Raw genomic sequence first — 18,045 nt, 5'->3', positions numbered from 1 at the left:
CATAAACATTTTTATTGAAAAACAATAAAATAACAGGCATCATTTATTACATTAGCATAATATTTTTAATAATTTATTTAGTTATATCTAATGAAACGAGCAAAGAAGTTTAATGAAAGAAGTAATTACTGTCTTGGTTTTTATTCAATTAAAAAAAAAACAATTTTAAAAAAGAAAAACTCAATGAATAATGAAATAAAAGAAATGAATTTGAAGTAATAATAATTCATTCAAATAATTAAACTATTAAAATAATAAGTTTTGAATTATCTATGTAATTATAAGAGATTTGATTCTTCTAAAACTTTGTAGCTCATTGTTTATATAACAATTTATAAAAAAAATTTTTGGTATTTAATTATTTTAAAAAAAGTATTTCTTTCAAATTTATTTCAATGTTTTGTTCATTTGTTTTATTTCTGGTACTTTTCTCTTTCTTTACTTCTCATTAGTATCTTTTTTAGTATATTCAATGCTTTTAAATATACGTCTTTTTCATTTTAATTAGTTTTAACAAATACAAGCACTCTAACAATTGTTTCAAGACCAATTGTTGATTAGTTTTGTGTAATCTTCATTATATGTTAAGTGTTTTTATATTAAAAAAAAATATAAAAATAATGAGATTAGATTTTAGTCAAATCATTTGTCTTTTCAAGATATTATAAGATTAGAAGTAATCAAGATTATCCATGGAGGTTGTAAGAATGAAGTGATTATGATATTTTAGAGATTTGATAACTTTTATAAAAACAAATTGAATCTGTTTATAAGTAATTTTTGCATAAGAAAGAAAGTCATTATTAATAAAAATTATTTAAAAATAATATTTTAATAATTAGGTTTAAATAAAGAGTTATTTTGCTATATATGACTATTTTTTAATAATAGAAAAACTTAAAAAGAATAAAATGTCTAATTTAAGAGGAACAACTACATTTGAGTCAGTAGTAAAAGAACGCCAAGACCAACTATCAGACCTAAGGTCAAAGAAAAGAGAAGGGATGCTTTCTGTTAGAAGATGTATTGATACTGATAAAGTGACATTATTACCATCAATTAAGGAGATTGAAGCAGTTTGTGAAATGGCAAAACAAGGAGATTTAATGAGTATTCGTACATTAACTAGCTATCTTAATGGGGATCAAACAACTAATAGATTAATAGTTCAACATGAAGTGTGTAAATCATTATTTCAACTAATACCACAATTAGATGATGGAGTTGTTCAAGAAATTATTAAGTTATTAGTATCATTTACATCAGAGAAAAACAGTGAAGTATATTCACAAAACTTAATTACATCAGGGTTTTTAGATGTATTAGATAATTTATTTCAAAGAGGTCATGAAGTCAAGAGAACAACATTGTGGTTAATAGCGAATATTTGTGTTGATGGAGAAAGAATAATAAATTTATTATTTAATTTTGGATTAATACCAAAAGTTCAAATAATATTAGAAGAAGAGAGATATTCAATGGAAATTCTTCATGTAGTATCATGGATGTATTGTAATATTTGTAGAATGAAACTAGTTCTTGACCCACATAATATGAAAGCAATATTTGATTTTATTTATCAAACAACAGTAGGAGAATATAAAGTTAGGTTAGATGATTCGGTTATGTCAGACGTATTATGGTCATTATCATTTATAGCAGAATCACGAGCATATGATGGGTTTCTTGAAGATAAAAAATTATTAAAAGGGGCAATGAGTTTTTTATTTTCACAAAGTAAATTAGTTTATTTACCAGCGTTAAGGTTCTTTGGAAATTTATCAAGTAAAGACTCTAACTTTTGTCAAACATTAATACAATTAAATTTGTTTGAAGTATTTAAACAATTATTAGATACAAACCATCAAATTAGTATATTTCGTGAAATACTTTGGGCTGTAAGTAATTTTGCAGGAGATGAATTAGTAGATAATGCATCTTATATTGTTAAAAATACTAATTTTATTGGAATTTGTTGTGATGGATTATTAAATAATTCATTTTCTGAAGATATATTAAAAGAAATGAGTTATACTATTGCAAATATTGCTTATTTTAAATCAGATGAACATCTTATATTATTACTTACAAATTATCCAACAGTAGTTGCTGCATTAGTTTCTATTTTAATTAAATTTCCTAATACAAAACAAGTCATTAGTATTACATTACGTTCTATTTTAAATTTACTGGAGTTTGGAGTTAATAAAGGTGTTGATGTTCAAACTGTTTTTGATTCTTTAGGACTTGAAAATATATTAAATGAATTAAGTAATAATGCAGATTTAAATACACTTAGTAAAAAACGAATAGAATTATTACTACAAACGTATTATCCAAAAGATGAGTTGAATGAAAAAGGATTAACAGAAATTTAAAAATAAATTTAAAAATTAAAAAAAAAAAATAAAACAAAGTAACAAAAATAATTGATAATAAATTATAAAGTATCTAAATGTTTTAATTTCTCTGATAAACGAAGACCAAATGATGGGACTTCAGATAATTTATTAGTTACTGTAAATAGTGGAACAGTAACCGGTTGAATGTGAGGCGTTTCTAATGAATTTAATTCTATTAAAGTGAGTTCATTTATATTATTTATTTCTGATAATAATTTTCTTTTAATTTCATTTAATTTTTCTTTAATAATTAAACATTCATTTTGAACTTCTTTTGTTAGGAAAGTTTTTTGTTTCATTCTACTTATAATTTCATTAATTTGACTAATTAAAGCACCAACAATTCCATTTTCACCAATTCCTAATTCAATTGTTTGAATAATTTCTTTAATATATTGTTTACTTAAATTAATAAATAAATCATTTTCATCATTAATTTTAATTATTTGAATATTTGATTGGTCTTTAAATGAATTAATTAAAATTTTTATTTGTTGAATTAATACTTGTAATTGATGAATTGTATTTTGTTGAATAACTTCTCTATTTTGTTGTTTTTGAATAATAATTTGATTAAATTCTTTTAGATTAATAATTTGTTGATTTAATATTTCTTTATATTTAATATTTCTTTTATCTTTTTCAATTAAATGTTCATCAATAATTTGATTATCTGAAATGACCCATTTTTCTAATGTATTATTAATTTCATTTCCCATATTTTCAATTGATTGAATTAATATTTTTTTATTTTCATTTATTTGCTTTTGAATATTTTCATTTAAACTTTTTATCATTTCATTTCTTTTTTCATTTCTTTTTACTTCATTTTGTATGATAATTTCTTCAAATTCTTGACTTTCTTTTTTTTTCTTTTTTAATTCTTCTATAACTCCTTTTAAACTTTCATTTACAATTTCCATTTCTTCTTCTTTTTCTTTAATTTCTTTTTGTTCAATGTCTTCAATTGTTTTTAATTTTTCTTGAAATTCTTCATTAATATTTTCTTTTTCTTTAAGTATTTTTATAACACTTTCTTTATTTTCTTTTTCTTGTTTAAGTCCTTCTTTACAAAATATTTCCATTCTGCCCAATGTATCTTTATAAATCCACTGTTGATTAAACTCTTCAAAATTAATTCCTTCTATAATACTTTTTTTATCACTTTCTTCTATTTTATTTTCAATTACATTCCAATTCATTTTAATTTCTTTTTTTTCTTCTTCTATTTGTTCAGTTACTTTTTTTTCTATTTCATTTTCATTTTCTTGAATTTGTTTAATAATATCATCGTTTTGTTTAATCTTTTCATTATTTCTTTCATAAATATCTTCTAATTTTCGTGATTGTTTTGTTAAAATCTCTATTGACTTCACTACTTTTCCAAGCATAGTTTTTAATTCAATTTCGTTTTGTCGTTTCAAATGAATATAATTCATTGCACTTTTTAATTGGTCTTGCGCTGCACTAACTTCTCCTTTTGCTTGTGCAAATAATGCTTGCATTTCTAAATTTTGTTGATTAACTTTAGCAACTTCCATTTGTAATACTTCAATTTCTTCTTCTGTGAGTGGTTTTTCATTACGTTTTCCTTCAGTAATAAGTTTTTTTAAGTTAATAATTTTATCTAATTTTTTTTGAAGGAAAATATCTTTTCTAACACTTGCATTTTGTTTTGGTGTATTTTTTATTGTTTTAACTCTCTTTGCATATTCTAATGTACTTAGTGTTTCTTCTAAATCTTCTTGTGCAGGTGATATTGTAGCTACCATTGCAGTAATACTAGCACCCCCTAATGCGTCTTGTAAAATACGCGTTAAAGGTGATGATCTAAATGGAATATAACTATCTCCTTTACTTACCCCAATAATAACTCTATTTAATGCTAAAAGACTTTGATTAATTGCCATCCCTTCTAATTGTTTTACTTTATCTCCAATAATTCCTGCTCTTTTACTATTTTCACTTCCTGCAAGATCTACACAATGAATTCTTCCTGGAACAACAAAATCACCTTCAAAATCACTGTCTCTAATAATTTGTACTGTCACTGTAAAAATACAATGTGATCTTGATGAATTAGCATTAATATCTGTTGCTGCTGTTCTTCTTTGTCCTGAAGACTTTGCTAATATTTGATGAACATTTTCTTTTGTTACTGTTAATTCAGTTGCACTTTCTGGTGAAGCACCATTTCCTTCTTTTCTTTCTTTAATAGCTAATTCTTTTCTTTCATCACTTAAAAGGTCATATACTTTTTCGTTATATATTTCTACATGAGTTACTCTCATTCTATATCTTAATCCTCTCTTTTCTAATGTCATAAATAATTCATTTATCACTCGTGGAATAACTCCTTCATTTTCTTCTTCTCCTTCCATCGTATATGTCTTTCCAGTTCCTGTTTGTCCATATGCAAAAAATGTACAATTATACCCATCAATAACTTTCCCAATAAACCCCTCTAATGCAGAATCACAAAATTGATTTTGATTAACTTGTGATGAAAATACTTGATCAAATTCATATTTTTTTCCTGCGACAATTAAATTTTGATTATCCATTTGAATATTAGCAATATGTTCATTTTCTTTTCCAGGACGACAACGGACATAAACTTTAATATTCATAAGTTATATTTTTCTGAGATTTTTTTTTATTTTTCGGTTTGTAATAATCAAAAAATAAAATGTTATCTAAAACGAGATAATACAAGAAATAAAAATACAAATAAAAAGGTTCAAAAAATGAATAAAATAAAAGATCAAAAGAATGAAAGAATTATTAACGGAAATTTTTAAAGATCAAGAGAACTTAAAAAAACAAAGATGTCAATTACCTCCATTGTCCCCAACTTTGGAACTGTTAGAACAGAGCCTGTAGGTACTTTAGGTAAGAAAGATTACCGAATCTATTTTGAACAAGAAGGAAAGAAAATTTCTCCATGGCATAAAATTCCAGCATTTGTAAGTAAAGAAGTTGTTAATATGGTCTGTGAAATTCCAAGAGGAACAAACGCTAAAATGGAAATATCAACAACAAATAAATTTAATCCAATCAAACAAGACTTAAACAAAGATGGTTCATTAAGATATATGAAACATGGAAATGTTTTAAATCATTATGGTGCAGTTCCTCAAACTTGGGAAGATTTATTTGAAAGAGACTCTATTGTTGGTATTCCTGGAGATAATGATCCAATTGATATCATTGATATCTCTCAAAAGAAAGTTGCACGTGGTGAAATTGTTCAAATTAAACCAATTTGCGCATTAGCATTATTAGATGGAGGTGAAACTGATTGGAAAGTTATTGGAATTAATGTAAATGATCCTCTTGCTCAAACCATTACATCTGCTAATGATATTGAAAAAACTGTTGATGAAATTAGAGAATGGTACCGCGTCTATAAAGTTGCTGAAGGAAAGAAGTTAAATAAATACGCTTATGGTGGAAAGGCTTTTAACCAAAAATCAACTTTGGATATTATAAATGAGACTCATTTACAATACAGAAAACTTAAAACAACTCAAAAGAAGTTATCAAAATTGGCGTTAGACTAAACTTAAACTCCCTTTTTTTGATTTTTATGTTTTATTTTTGTTTTTTCATTTTTTTTTTGTTTTTTTTTAAATAAACAATTTAACTTAAAAAAAAACAAAATGAAAAAATAAAAATAATCGAAAAAAACTAGAATAATAGTAAAGAAACTAAAAATAAAAAAACTAATGAAATTGAATAGTTGAAAAAAAAAGAACTGAAAAGATAAAAAATAAGATCCATGCAAGACATTACATTGGAATCATTTCTTGATAATTTAAGAAGTGAAGATATTGAGATAAGGATGGAAACTTTGACATATTTACCTATCCTATTACCAGAACTTGAAATTCAAACTGTTAAAGAAATTATTGTAAATTTAGTTCATTCTCTATTTGAAGAAGAAGAGTTAGATCTTTTTGCAACTGACCAATTGCCGTTATTTACACAAATATTAGGAAAAGAAGAAATATATAATTTATATCCATTATTTGACATTTTGCTTGGTGCACCTGAGATTAATATAAGAGAAAAGGCAATGACGTGTTTTGCTGAAATAATAACTATCTATCCCGAAAATGATTATCTCCCATATATTAAAGAATTATGTAAAGTATCAATCTATGGAAAAATTTCAGCTGCAAAATTAATTTGTTTATTACCAGAAAATGATGGTGTATTTACAGTTATAAGAGAATTATCACAAGAAGCTTTTCCACCTATAAGAAAAGCTGTTGCTTGTGGAATAGAAAAAGTTGAAAATATGCCATCAGATATTATAGACGTTTTATTTAAAGACCCAATTGATTCAGTAAGAATTGGATTTAGTAAATGTCTTCCTTATCTTTGTCGTAAAGAAGAATATATTAATTACTTTAAAGAACTTGCTCGTGATCCATGTTGGCATGTTAGATATGTTTGTGCAGTTAATATTGGTAAATGTTGTGATGCAATTCCTGGAGATGTACTTACCAAAGACGTTCAAGATATTACTTTTGATTTATTAAATGATGAGGATGATCATGTTCGTTCTATGGCAGCAAGTCATATTGCTGACATTACAAAGAAAATTCCACCAGAAACTATTATTAGTGAAATTCTTCCATTGGCAGAGAAATTATCAGTTGATCCAGTTATTGATGTTCGTTCATCACTTGCTGCCTCTATTACACAAATAGCTCCACAAATTGGACGTGCAAATTGTCAAAATTATTTATTTAAAATTATTGAAACTTGTCTTCAAGATAATAGTACTGAAGTACAACTAAAGATAATTACTACATTAGATTATTTAAATCATGTTATGGTACTATCTCAATTATCTCAAAAAGTACTTGCTACAGTAATGAAATTAGTAAATGATCCATCATGGAGATGTAGATTACAAACAATAGAATTAATTCCTGAATTAATTCAACAATTAACCGAATGTCACTTTGAATTAATACGAGTAAGTGTAGCTGTATTAACAGATAAAGTTTATGCAATTCGAGTAAAGGCTATTGAAAATATTAAAAAGCTTATTGCATCATGTGGTATTGACTGGGTTAAATCACGTATTCTTCCATCAGTAATTTCTTTAGCTAGTTCAGGATTATATCATCATAGAATTATTTGTATGAATTGTATAACACAAATTATTCCATCTCTTTCTGCTGAAACTATTACTACAATTATTATTCCTATTGTTCTTAAATTACTTACAGATAAAGTTCCTAATGTCCGTTTTAATGCAATTAAAACTTTCATTGTTATTCTTCCATTAGTATCAGGTAATATTATTCAAACTAGAATTAAACCAGCATTACTTGCAACTAAAAATGATAAAGATGCTGATGTTCTTGGAGAATTAACAAAGGCAATAGAAAGTGTTAATCAGTTTTTATGTTGAATTTACAATAAAATCAAATTTTTTTATTCTTTTATTTTTCTTTTTTATTTAATTATCAAATACAAAAAAAAAGACATATTCAATTTAATAAGTCGTTTATTTTTTCCTTTTTAGATTGGGTAAGTTCATTAATTTTTTCATAATTTACTCCAACATCAAGTTCTGGATGACTTAAATTTTCGAACTTAGCAACTTCATTTACAATAACACTAAAAATAGGTCTTTCTGATGGTTTTTGATTCCAACAAGAAGTTATTAAATGTTTCCATTCTGTTGGCATTGGACCATCTAAAGGAAGTCTTTTACCTTCACAAACAAAGTTTTTAATATCAAATAATGATTTGAATTCTTTATATGGTTCTTCAGCATAAAACAATTCCCATGCAGTTATTGCATAAGCAAATACATCATTTGGACAATCATAAATATCTTGATATGCTTCAGGAGCAACATACATAGGAGTGCCAAGCCCTTTATCTTTATTTAAACGTTGAATAAATCTAGAAGTACCAAAATCAGTAATTTTAACACAACAAGCAGAATCAGCATATAATGAATTAACTAACAAATTATCTGGTTTAAGATCAAGATGAAGAATAGAATTATTATGTAAGAAATTCATTCCTTTAGCAGTATCAAGAAGTATTTTATTTTTTAAAGCAAAAGGTAAAATAATACCTTCTTTATTTCCTTTATGAATATAATTATTTAATGATCCTAACTCAAAGAATACAGTAACCATACATATTTGTGGAATATATGTAACTGATCCAACATAATTCACAACAAATGGATTACGTAATTTACTTAATAAATCACATTCTCTTACTACATCTTGTTTTAATTCTTCCATTTCTTCATTTGAAAGATTTTCCCATTTAAATTGTTTTACTGCAACATAAATTGTTCTATATTTTCCAACATAAACTGTTCCCATAGCACCTTCTCCAATAGGTTCATCCAATAATTGAATTTCATCCATATCAAGATTAATTGAATTAACTGCATCTGTTTCTATAGTAAAAGAACCATGAAATTTATATTTAACAAATTTCATATTTTGATCCATTTCTTTTTTACAAGTTTCATCCCATTCTGCAAATGTTCTGTCTTTTAATAAAGTACTAATATTATTAAGAACATCTCTTTTATTACTAAAATAACAACTTACATGAATTTTTAATCCAAATATCTTTGTAGTACAATGAAGTGTCATAAAACATGTACATACTTTAATAGTATGTGAACGTAATATATGTACTTGTGGCATAAAATGAAATACATATTTAGGATTATTTGGTGTATGAAAGATTAATAACATATATTTTGATGAATTATTTGATACAACAAATCGTTCAAATCTTGTTTCTTCTATTTCTGCAAGATTATCTTCTGTTCCAAAATTTAATTTACTATGATCAATTATTATTCGATATTTATCTTTTACTGGATGTGGATCAACAAGTGCACTTGTTGATTCAATTACATTTAATGCAGTTGATCTTGTAATGTCATAATAATAAATTGGTTGTTGTTGACGATAAATACTAAGGTCAATATTCTTTGTTCTAATAACAAATGAAGTTAATGTAACAGATAAAATTATAATTGTAATAACTAATAATACTCCTCCAATACAAATAACAATAATTGCCCATGTAGATAATGCAGCTTTATTTTTACATCCAAGTGATCCATCTGAAACCATATTATTAAATGCACATTGACATGTATCAAGACAATTATATCCTCCATCACATATTTCTCCTTCATCTAATTTTCCATTTCCACATGTTGATAAAATACATCCTAAACTTGGATTCTCTTGATTTCTTGGTTTATACCCTTCAATACAAATACAATTATCTTGACAATTATTTGTACCTTTAAGACAATCTAAACTACTATCACTTTCTACATTATTTAAACAAGTTAATTTAATGCATTGATGATTAATAACTTGATACTCATCATCACATTCACAATCAATTGAACAATGACTTACACCATATTCACACAACAACGAAGGGTCTCCATAAGCTTTATTATATTCTTTAGTTACATTATCATAACAAATATCCATACATGCTCTTCCATATTTATTTCTTGAACAAATACATCCTCCACTTCTATAACTACATACTCCTGCATTTATATTAGAGTTACAGTCTTTAGGACAAACAATAGCAATTTTAAGATAATCATCTTCTTCTGGTTCAGTAGTTAAATAAGCAAAATATAATTTCTGATAATTCATTCCTTTATAAACACCATCTGCTGGTTTAGAAGAATTGTATTTAATTAATAAAGATAATCCTTGATTAATTCCTTGATTTTCTAATTTACCTTCTATTGCTGATGTATGTAAAGCAATACATCTTTCTTTAACCTCATTTGTTGTAGGGTCTTTAATTAAATCATATTCTTGAATATATCTCATTCCTGTTCTTACAGAACGTACAAGAAGACTTACACCTTCAATCAATTCAGCAGAAAATCTAACTGACTTCATATAATGATTTGGTGCACAAACTGGATATCCATAAAAACCTGTAACCTTCATAGGAACATTTAAATATAAATCTCCATGTGTTTGATTTAACATTTCTACAGCACGGGCAGTAAAAGGGATATAAGGTTCAAATAAAGGTTGTTTTAAACTAAATAAAATTCCTCCAGCGTAAGAAGAATTATACTGTCGGTCTGAGTGAATAAATACTTTATAATGTTTGTTCATTTTACCTATCCAATTACAATTCATTTGACCAGACATTGATTCTCCAGAACTTAAACATTCATTAACAGCTTTAAGAGGATTATTATCATCTAATTCTACTACATTACATTGAAATTTATTTACATTATTCCATTGAATAGTTGCTTGGTATGAATATTCTTTTCCTGTTGTATCTGATGAATTTTGAACAGGTACATCAAAATAAATACCATAAACATATTGAGTACGACTAACGGTTTTTATAGCACATGGTTGTGGATATAAAAATTGCATTCCACCATTAAAATATGTTACTTTTAATGTATTTAATTTAGCTATATTTTCTAATGAAGTTGGAATATAATAAGGAGATAATACTGTGACACTATCGTATGCAATACATTTCTCAGATGCGTCCATTCCATAAAACATATTTGATTTAGAAATAGCAATATATGGATCAGACTCACGACATGTTTTACAAGTTAAGTCATTATTATCATATGCATCTCCACATTTTAAACAGACAGTTTCATTTAAGTAATCTACACAACCAGTTCCAATAACGTCATATCCAAAACAATTCAAAATATTATAAAATAAAAAAAGAATGGTAATACACTTCATCTTTTCTTTTTTTTTAATTCAATAATAAGATCATTCTTCTTTTTTTATTTTTTCATTTGTTATTATTTGTTACATTGTTGATTTGAATCATCTGTTAGTTGTTATTTTTTTTTCTTCTAAATATCTTTTTTATTATCAATTTTGATTTTCTCATTTAAGTTTTATGTGTTTTATCTTTTTTTGTTGTTTATAATTTCTTCTATTCCAAGTATTTTGTAATTTATGACGAAAAAATATACTTTTTTAATGATGAAAAATTAAAATAAGTTATTTTTTTTTTATTCATTTTTCTTACTTTATTTTATTTGTTGCTATAACAAAAATTCATTCACTCCCTCAAATAAATAATTATAACACCTGTATGTGAAATAACTTTTGTTAAAACTTGTTAGTTATGTATTAATAGTTCAGTTTGTTTATTTATTATTATTATTATTTAACTATTTATTCTTTTGATAAATTATTTATTTTGACTTTAATAATAACCAAAAATAAACTTTATTCTTCATTTTTTTTAGATAGCTAGTAAAGAGAAAAAACAATAATTATTGAAAAAGTTTGTTATTTGAAAAATATAATTTTAAACTCTTTTATAAACTCTTAACTTTGCGTTTGAGTATAATACCTAAATTTTCTTTAGTTTTTGTAAAAAAATAACTTTCGTTATATATAACAAAATGAATTTATGTTACTTAAAAAATAAAAAAGAATATTAAAGATATAATAATAAAAAAATAGGTTTTCTAAAAAAAAAAAGAAAAAGGTTTTTGAAGAAAGAACTAAGAAATTGGAGAAGGGGAATGGCTGAGCAAACTGAAAGAGCTTATCAAAAACAAGTATTCCACCATCATTCTAGAAATGAAAAGGGAGAAATTGACTTTGGAAGTGTAAAGAGATATCACAAACAAATTGGTATGGGATTTGTTACACCAGCTGAAGCCATTAAAGGTACTTACATTGATAAGAAATGTCCATTCACATCAGATGTTTCTATTAGAGGAAGAACATTATCAGGAATTGTCAAATCATGCCATATGAAAAGAACTATTATTGTTAGAAGAGATTATTTCCATTATGTTTCAAAATACCAAAGATATGAAAAGAGACATAAGAATATTGCTGTTCACTGTTCTCCAGCTTTTAGACAATTAAAAGAAGGTGACCATGTTGTTATTGGACAATGCAGACCACTCTCTAAAACTGTTAGATTTAATGTTCTTAAGTTCACATCAAGAGGAACTGGTGATAAGAAACAATTTGCTATCTTCTAAAAGAGAAAAATCTATTTGACTTTATTTCTTTACTTTTTTACAATTTAAAATTTTTTAATACCAATTGAATTAAAATTGAATTAATGTTCTTCATTTTGTTGTTTTACAAAGGAATAAAACAAACTATTTGTATTGTTTAAAAGATTTTGTGGAGTATCAAACTCTTGAACAATACCATTATCCATAACAATAATTCTATCGTAATCTATAATTGTATAAATTCTATGAGCAATAGTAATAACTGTTTTATCTTTCATAAACGTTCTGATACTTTTTTGGATACATTGATCTGTTTCATAATCAACACCAGAAGTTGCTTCATCAATACATATGATTTTTGAATCTCTAAGACATTCCCGTGCAATACACAGCAATTGCTTGGTACCAGAACTAAGATTCTTTCCATTTTCTTCAACTAAGTCATCAAGACCTTTAAATTCTTTATCAAAACTCATATCTTGTAAGATTTGATAAATATCTTTATCTGACTTTCTTTTAAATGGGTCAATATTTTCTCTAATAGTTCCTTGAAATACTAATGGATCTTGTGGTATTATTCCTATTTGTTCTCTTAATACATGATGTGGAATTTGATTTAGTGGTACTTCATCAATCATCACTGTTCCACTAACGTTTGAAACAGTTTTAAACAATACTTGTAAAAGAGATGATTTACCACTTCCAGTTCTTCCACAAACACCAATTTTTTCTCCATGATGAATATTAAATGAAATATCTTTTAAAACATCAGGTAATTCTTTTCTGTATTTCATTGTAATATGTTTAAATTCAATATTTCCAATAGGCCATTTTTTATTAAGAAGTAATTCTTCAACATTAATGTGAGGGGTATTTAATTCTGTTGATTTATTGTTGGTTATTGGTAATGGATCAAAATCAATTAAAGAGTCTCTTTGTTGTTGGTCAATGTCTTCTTCAGTTTGTAATTCACAATATTCTAAAACTCGTTCAACAGAGACAAAACTACTTTGTACATCAGAAAATGTTTTTATTAAAAACACTAATGACCGAGTTACATTCATTGCATAGGAGATTGCTAAACCAGCTACTGATGCACCACCAAGTGAAGCTGCAATAACACTCCCAAACATTACAAACGCACCAATACAATCAACACGTAAACATAACCATCTATCAACAAGAGAATTAGAATAAGTAGTTCTTTGATGAATATCAAATAATTTAGATTGTTGGTCAAATAATAATTGACTTAAATTTTGTGCACGAATAGTAAATAAACCAGGAACAATTTCTGATATAATAGATAATATTGGTGATTTAGTTGTTGATTGTAGTCTTTGTAAATTTTGACTTGAGTCGATATAAAATATGATAATAGAAATATAAACATAACTTAAAATAATTAAAAGAGGCATAAAGAGAATTGAAGAAAGTAAGTTTAATAATAACACAAAGATAATAGTGAGAACTTGAAGAATACAAATTGAAAGTACTCTTTTTAATTGAGTATCCATTGTTTCAATATCTTTAGTAAATCTATTTAAAATTCTTCCTATTGGAGTTGTGTCAAAGAAAATAAAAGGAGAGTGAATAACATGATAAAACATTGAATTGTGTAAAGTTGTTGTTGCTTTTGTACCAAGTCGTGTTTCAATAATACTTTTTAATAAAGTAAATATCACTGAAATAAGTTGTAAAATAAAATAATATAATAATGGAATTGGATTATATGTTAACATATAATCAGATAATGTTGATGAACCTTTAACAGCAAATGAAATACATAAATAAATAATAATTGATGGTAAACCACCAACACTTTGAATATATTTTTTAAAAACTGATTCTTTAATTATTCCACTTTCAATAGTTTCTTTTGTCATTAATTCATTTGAAGTTTCATTTAAATGAGAAGGAGATTCTAAAGGATTTAATGTTTTTATTTCTTTTTTAATAGGAATAGGAGATAAAGTAGTAGGTGTTTTTGTTAATTCTTTCATATCCTTTAATGTATTCATAAATTCAGTTTGAATAAAATCATCATAATTTCCATTGAAAACAATTTGATGATTTTCTAATACAATAATTTGATCTGCATATGGAAGATATTGTAATTGATGTGTACATAATACTCTTGTTTTTTCTTTTAATTCATTTTGAATTACATCTTTAAAAAGTTTAACTGATACATTTGGATCAACTGCAGATAATACATCATCAATTAAATAAATATCATATAATTTATATATCACTCTAGCTAATGCAATTCTTTGTTTTTGACCACCTGATAATGTAATTCCACGTTCACCAATTTGTGTTTTAATACCATCATGAAAAATTTTAATATCAGGTTCTAATTGACAAAGACTAATTGTTGTATTAAATCGTTCTTCATTATATTCATTTCCCATACAAATATTTCCTTGAACTGTATCATTTCTTAACCATGGAGTTAATGAAATAAATCCAATACTTCCATTTATTCCATTAAATGAATTTTCATTATGTTTACATTCTCCTAAAATTGCATTAAGTAATGTAGTTTTACCACATCCAACTTGTCCAATAACCATTACTAATTTTCCTTTTTGTATTTCTAAATTAATATCATTTAATATCATTTTGTCTTTATATCCAAAACTTCCTTTTAATTTAATTGAAATATTATCTTCTTCTTTTATTCTTTTAATTCCTTCATATTCCTTTTTATTTAAAAACTTTTCAATTCGTTCTATAGCAACTTTAGCTTCAGTTAATCCAAGTACTAATAATGGAAGAAAACTTAACGGGTGTTGTAACATTTGAAATACTGATAATGTTGTAAATGCTATTGAACTTGATAATTCCATACTTCTTAATGCAACACTAAAAGTAATCATTGAAATAATTGCTGGAAGAAGTCTAGTAATTCCAAACATACATCCATCAACAACTGATAATTTTCTTATTAATTTTTGTTCTATTTCTCTAGCACATTCAACTCGTTGTTGGGCAATATCTACTAATCCTTCTAATTTAACTCCACGAATATTAGAAAGTAATTCATTTGTTATTTTCCCTCTATTATCACGAAGTTGCATTAACTCAGACCTCATTTTTCTTTGATAACTTGCAATAACTAATGTTATTGGAACACAAATAAAAAGTCCTATAATTCCATATAATGCTGCGGTACCGACAAGGTTATACAACATAAATGAACATATTATTAATGAAACAGGAATATCAATTAGATCAAAAATATGTACCAAAAAACGTACAACTCGATCAATATCAATGTTAAGAATATTCACTATTTTAGAGTTATTTGCATGTTGTACAATAAGCAATTTATTAAATACAATATCAGTTAATTCTTTTTTTATTTGAACGTGAATTAATGAAGATAAATATATATTTCTTTGTCTTACAAATGCAGAAATTAATGGAATAAATAACATACAAAGAGATAACCATAAAATAGATTTATTTTGTTCTAAATTCATAAGAATATGTTTTTGTATTACAGGAAGAATTGTTTCTGTTCCTATCATTATAATGAAATAAGGAACTGTCATTAGTAACCTAGGAAAATAACATACAAATATCGCTTTCATTAATGAACTTTTTTTTAATTGTTGTTCTAAAACAGGTACTTCACGTGGTAATTCAGGAAGGTCAGATGAATTTAATAAACGACTTTGTGCTAATGATAATAATGGAGTTATAAATGAGTATGTCCATTTATTTATTAAATTTAAAGAGTATTTTGGTGTAAGTAAATTTTTGTCAGAAACTCCTTGTTTAGGAGAAAAGAAGAGAATATACAACAACTGAATTGACGAAAGTAATGCACATAATAGTCTGAGTAAAGAAGAAGAAGTGTGCTGATGAAAACAACAAATAATACAAAACAATGAAGAAGGGAGATAAAAAATAATGACTTTATCTGATAAATGGTATAATAAAAATAAAGAAAATGAAATAACAACAAGAAACAAGTGATGCGGGTATTGAAGAGACTCAATAATTAATAAAATTATTAAACTAAAAGAAATCACATTGAACAACGTTTTACTTTTTATTTCTTTCAATGAAGGTGTTTTCCAATAATATAAACATAACAATATGGAAAAAAAACTAAGTAATGGGAATAGAATATAATTTTCAAAACATGGATTAATTTCTTTTGATGTAATAAATCCAAATTCACCAAAACATTGAAAAGAATTTGACATAACTTCTATAAATAATGAGTTATTATTTTTCTTGGTTTTTTTTTAAATTTTATTATCAGTATTTTACTATTATTTTATTATTTTCTTTAATGAAAAATAGAAAATGATATAGAATTATTCTCCACAGACTCAGGAAGAATAGAAACTTATTTTATTAAAATTTAGTAAAATGACTGATAATGATACACTGAAAATACATTGATTCATTTATTATGTGAGTTATCTTTCTAATTTGTTAAATAGAAATTCATTAATTGAGAGTAATTCAAATAGATAATTTCTTTTCATCTTTATCGTTCTACTTGTATGTAAGTTGTTTGTTCTATTTTATGGTGAATATGTTTATTGTTATTTCATTCAACAACCTGAATTTCATTCTTCATTAAGTATTTGTATTTATTTCGAATAAACCTAATAATGTAAAATAAGAAGAAAAGATTATATGGTACAAAGAATGAAAAAGGAATTGATGAAATAAATTCAAAAAAAATAGTTTAGTTCATTCTAAGTCAATTTATTCTTGTTCTTTTTCTCCTCATATTTCTGAACACATAACAAAATCAACTTTCTTTAAATACAAATAGTTCAATCAGAGTAATTAATTGGTTTTATTTTCATAAATTTTCATTTAGAAGCATTTCTGTTTTATAAATGTTCATTACTTCATAATAAAAACATTACTTTTTAATATACATAATAAATTGTATAAAAAAGAAGATAAAGAATGATATAAAGTAATTATAATTCAAATATATAAAAAATGAAGAAGAAAGTCAGTTCAAAATATTTAAATACACTTAAAGAATAATAATTCTAATAAAACACAATAAAATAAATGATAAATATTTATATTTAAATCAAAAATATTCAAATCAAAACATGAGAAATAATGAGAATAAAAGAAGAAGAGAAGAAATAATATAAAAGAAATATATACAAGAAATAATAAAGAAAAAAGAAGAGAGACAATAATAAAACATAAAAATCAAATACAAGATGAAAAGAATAATAAAATCATAGAAAATGAAATATCAAATACAAGAGATAAACAGAAAATGAATAAAATCATAAAGAGAATAGATTAAAAAAATAAAAACATAACATATGATTTAAGATAGAGATAAAAGAAATAGATAAGAAAATGAATAAAAACAAAGATAATAACAAATATGTAAAATAATAGAATGAATATAAAATAATAAGAAACAAATGAATAAAATAATGTAATAAATAAAACAAAATATAGAATTTTTAATGTTGAATAAAATAATGATAATAATATAATGAATGAACATAAAAGTAATATTTAAAAATAATATCAAATGTCAAATATGGAATGAAAATAGAAATATGATGTTTATAATATTTTTTCATCAAAATTAAAACAAAGAAAATAAAG

General features: G+C 24.8%; 7 protein-coding genes across 7 annotated transcripts; 4 read left to right on the top strand and 3 right to left on the bottom strand.

Moving 5' to 3' along the window:
• Positions 1 to 911: 911 nt before the first annotated feature.
• On the top strand, positions 912 to 2,378 carry ENU1_214030 (importin alpha-1 subunit, putative; the record flags this gene model as incomplete). Its single annotated transcript, XM_008862502.1, has 1 exon — positions 912 to 2,378. One exon carries the CDS (start codon positions 912 to 914, stop codon positions 2,376 to 2,378), a length of 1,467 nt encoding a protein of 488 aa, XP_008860724.1.
• Positions 2,379 to 2,440: 62 nt separating this feature from the next.
• Positions 2,441 to 5,032, bottom strand: ENU1_214020 (kinesin, putative; the record flags this gene model as incomplete). The annotated part of the gene is made up of 1 exon (XM_008862501.1): positions 2,441 to 5,032. The coding sequence occupies one exon, from the start codon at positions 5,030 to 5,032 to the stop codon at positions 2,441 to 2,443; it is 2,592 nt and encodes an 863-aa protein (XP_008860723.1).
• Positions 5,033 to 5,230: 198 nt separating this feature from the next.
• On the top strand, positions 5,231 to 5,965 carry ENU1_214010 (inorganic diphosphatase; the record flags this gene model as incomplete). Its single annotated transcript, XM_008862500.1, has 1 exon — positions 5,231 to 5,965. The coding sequence occupies one exon, from the start codon at positions 5,231 to 5,233 to the stop codon at positions 5,963 to 5,965; it is 735 nt and encodes a 244-aa protein (XP_008860722.1).
• A 218-nt stretch (positions 5,966 to 6,183) lies between these two features.
• ENU1_214000 (HEAT repeat domain containing protein) lies at positions 6,184 to 7,833 on the top strand (the record flags this gene model as incomplete). The annotated part of the gene is made up of 1 exon (XM_008862499.1): positions 6,184 to 7,833. The coding sequence occupies one exon, from the start codon at positions 6,184 to 6,186 to the stop codon at positions 7,831 to 7,833; it is 1,650 nt and encodes a 549-aa protein (XP_008860721.1).
• A 79-nt stretch (positions 7,834 to 7,912) lies between these two features.
• Positions 7,913 to 11,176, bottom strand: ENU1_213990 (protein kinase, putative; the record flags this gene model as incomplete). Its single annotated transcript, XM_008862498.1, has 1 exon — positions 7,913 to 11,176. The coding sequence occupies one exon, from the start codon at positions 11,174 to 11,176 to the stop codon at positions 7,913 to 7,915; it is 3,264 nt and encodes a 1,087-aa protein (XP_008860720.1).
• Positions 11,177 to 11,976: 800 nt separating this feature from the next.
• ENU1_213980 (archaeal ribosomal protein S17P protein) lies at positions 11,977 to 12,447 on the top strand (the record flags this gene model as incomplete). The annotated part of the gene is made up of 1 exon (XM_008862497.1): positions 11,977 to 12,447. One exon carries the CDS (start codon positions 11,977 to 11,979, stop codon positions 12,445 to 12,447), a length of 471 nt encoding a protein of 156 aa, XP_008860719.1.
• An 80-nt stretch (positions 12,448 to 12,527) lies between these two features.
• Positions 12,528 to 16,646, bottom strand: ENU1_213970 (ABC transporter, putative; the record flags this gene model as incomplete). Its single annotated transcript, XM_008862496.1, has 1 exon — positions 12,528 to 16,646. The coding sequence occupies one exon, from the start codon at positions 16,644 to 16,646 to the stop codon at positions 12,528 to 12,530; it is 4,119 nt and encodes a 1,372-aa protein (XP_008860718.1).
• Positions 16,647 to 18,045: the final 1,399 nt, after the last annotated feature.

This window comes from Entamoeba nuttalli (assembly GCF_000257125.1).
Source record: "Entamoeba nuttalli P19 unplaced genomic scaffold asmbl_10212, whole genome shotgun sequence".
Taxonomy (NCBI): domain Eukaryota; phylum Evosea; order Mastigamoebida; family Endamoebidae; genus Entamoeba; species Entamoeba nuttalli.
Note: the sequence above shows the minus strand (reverse complement) of the source record. Positions and strands in the feature narration are given on the sequence as shown.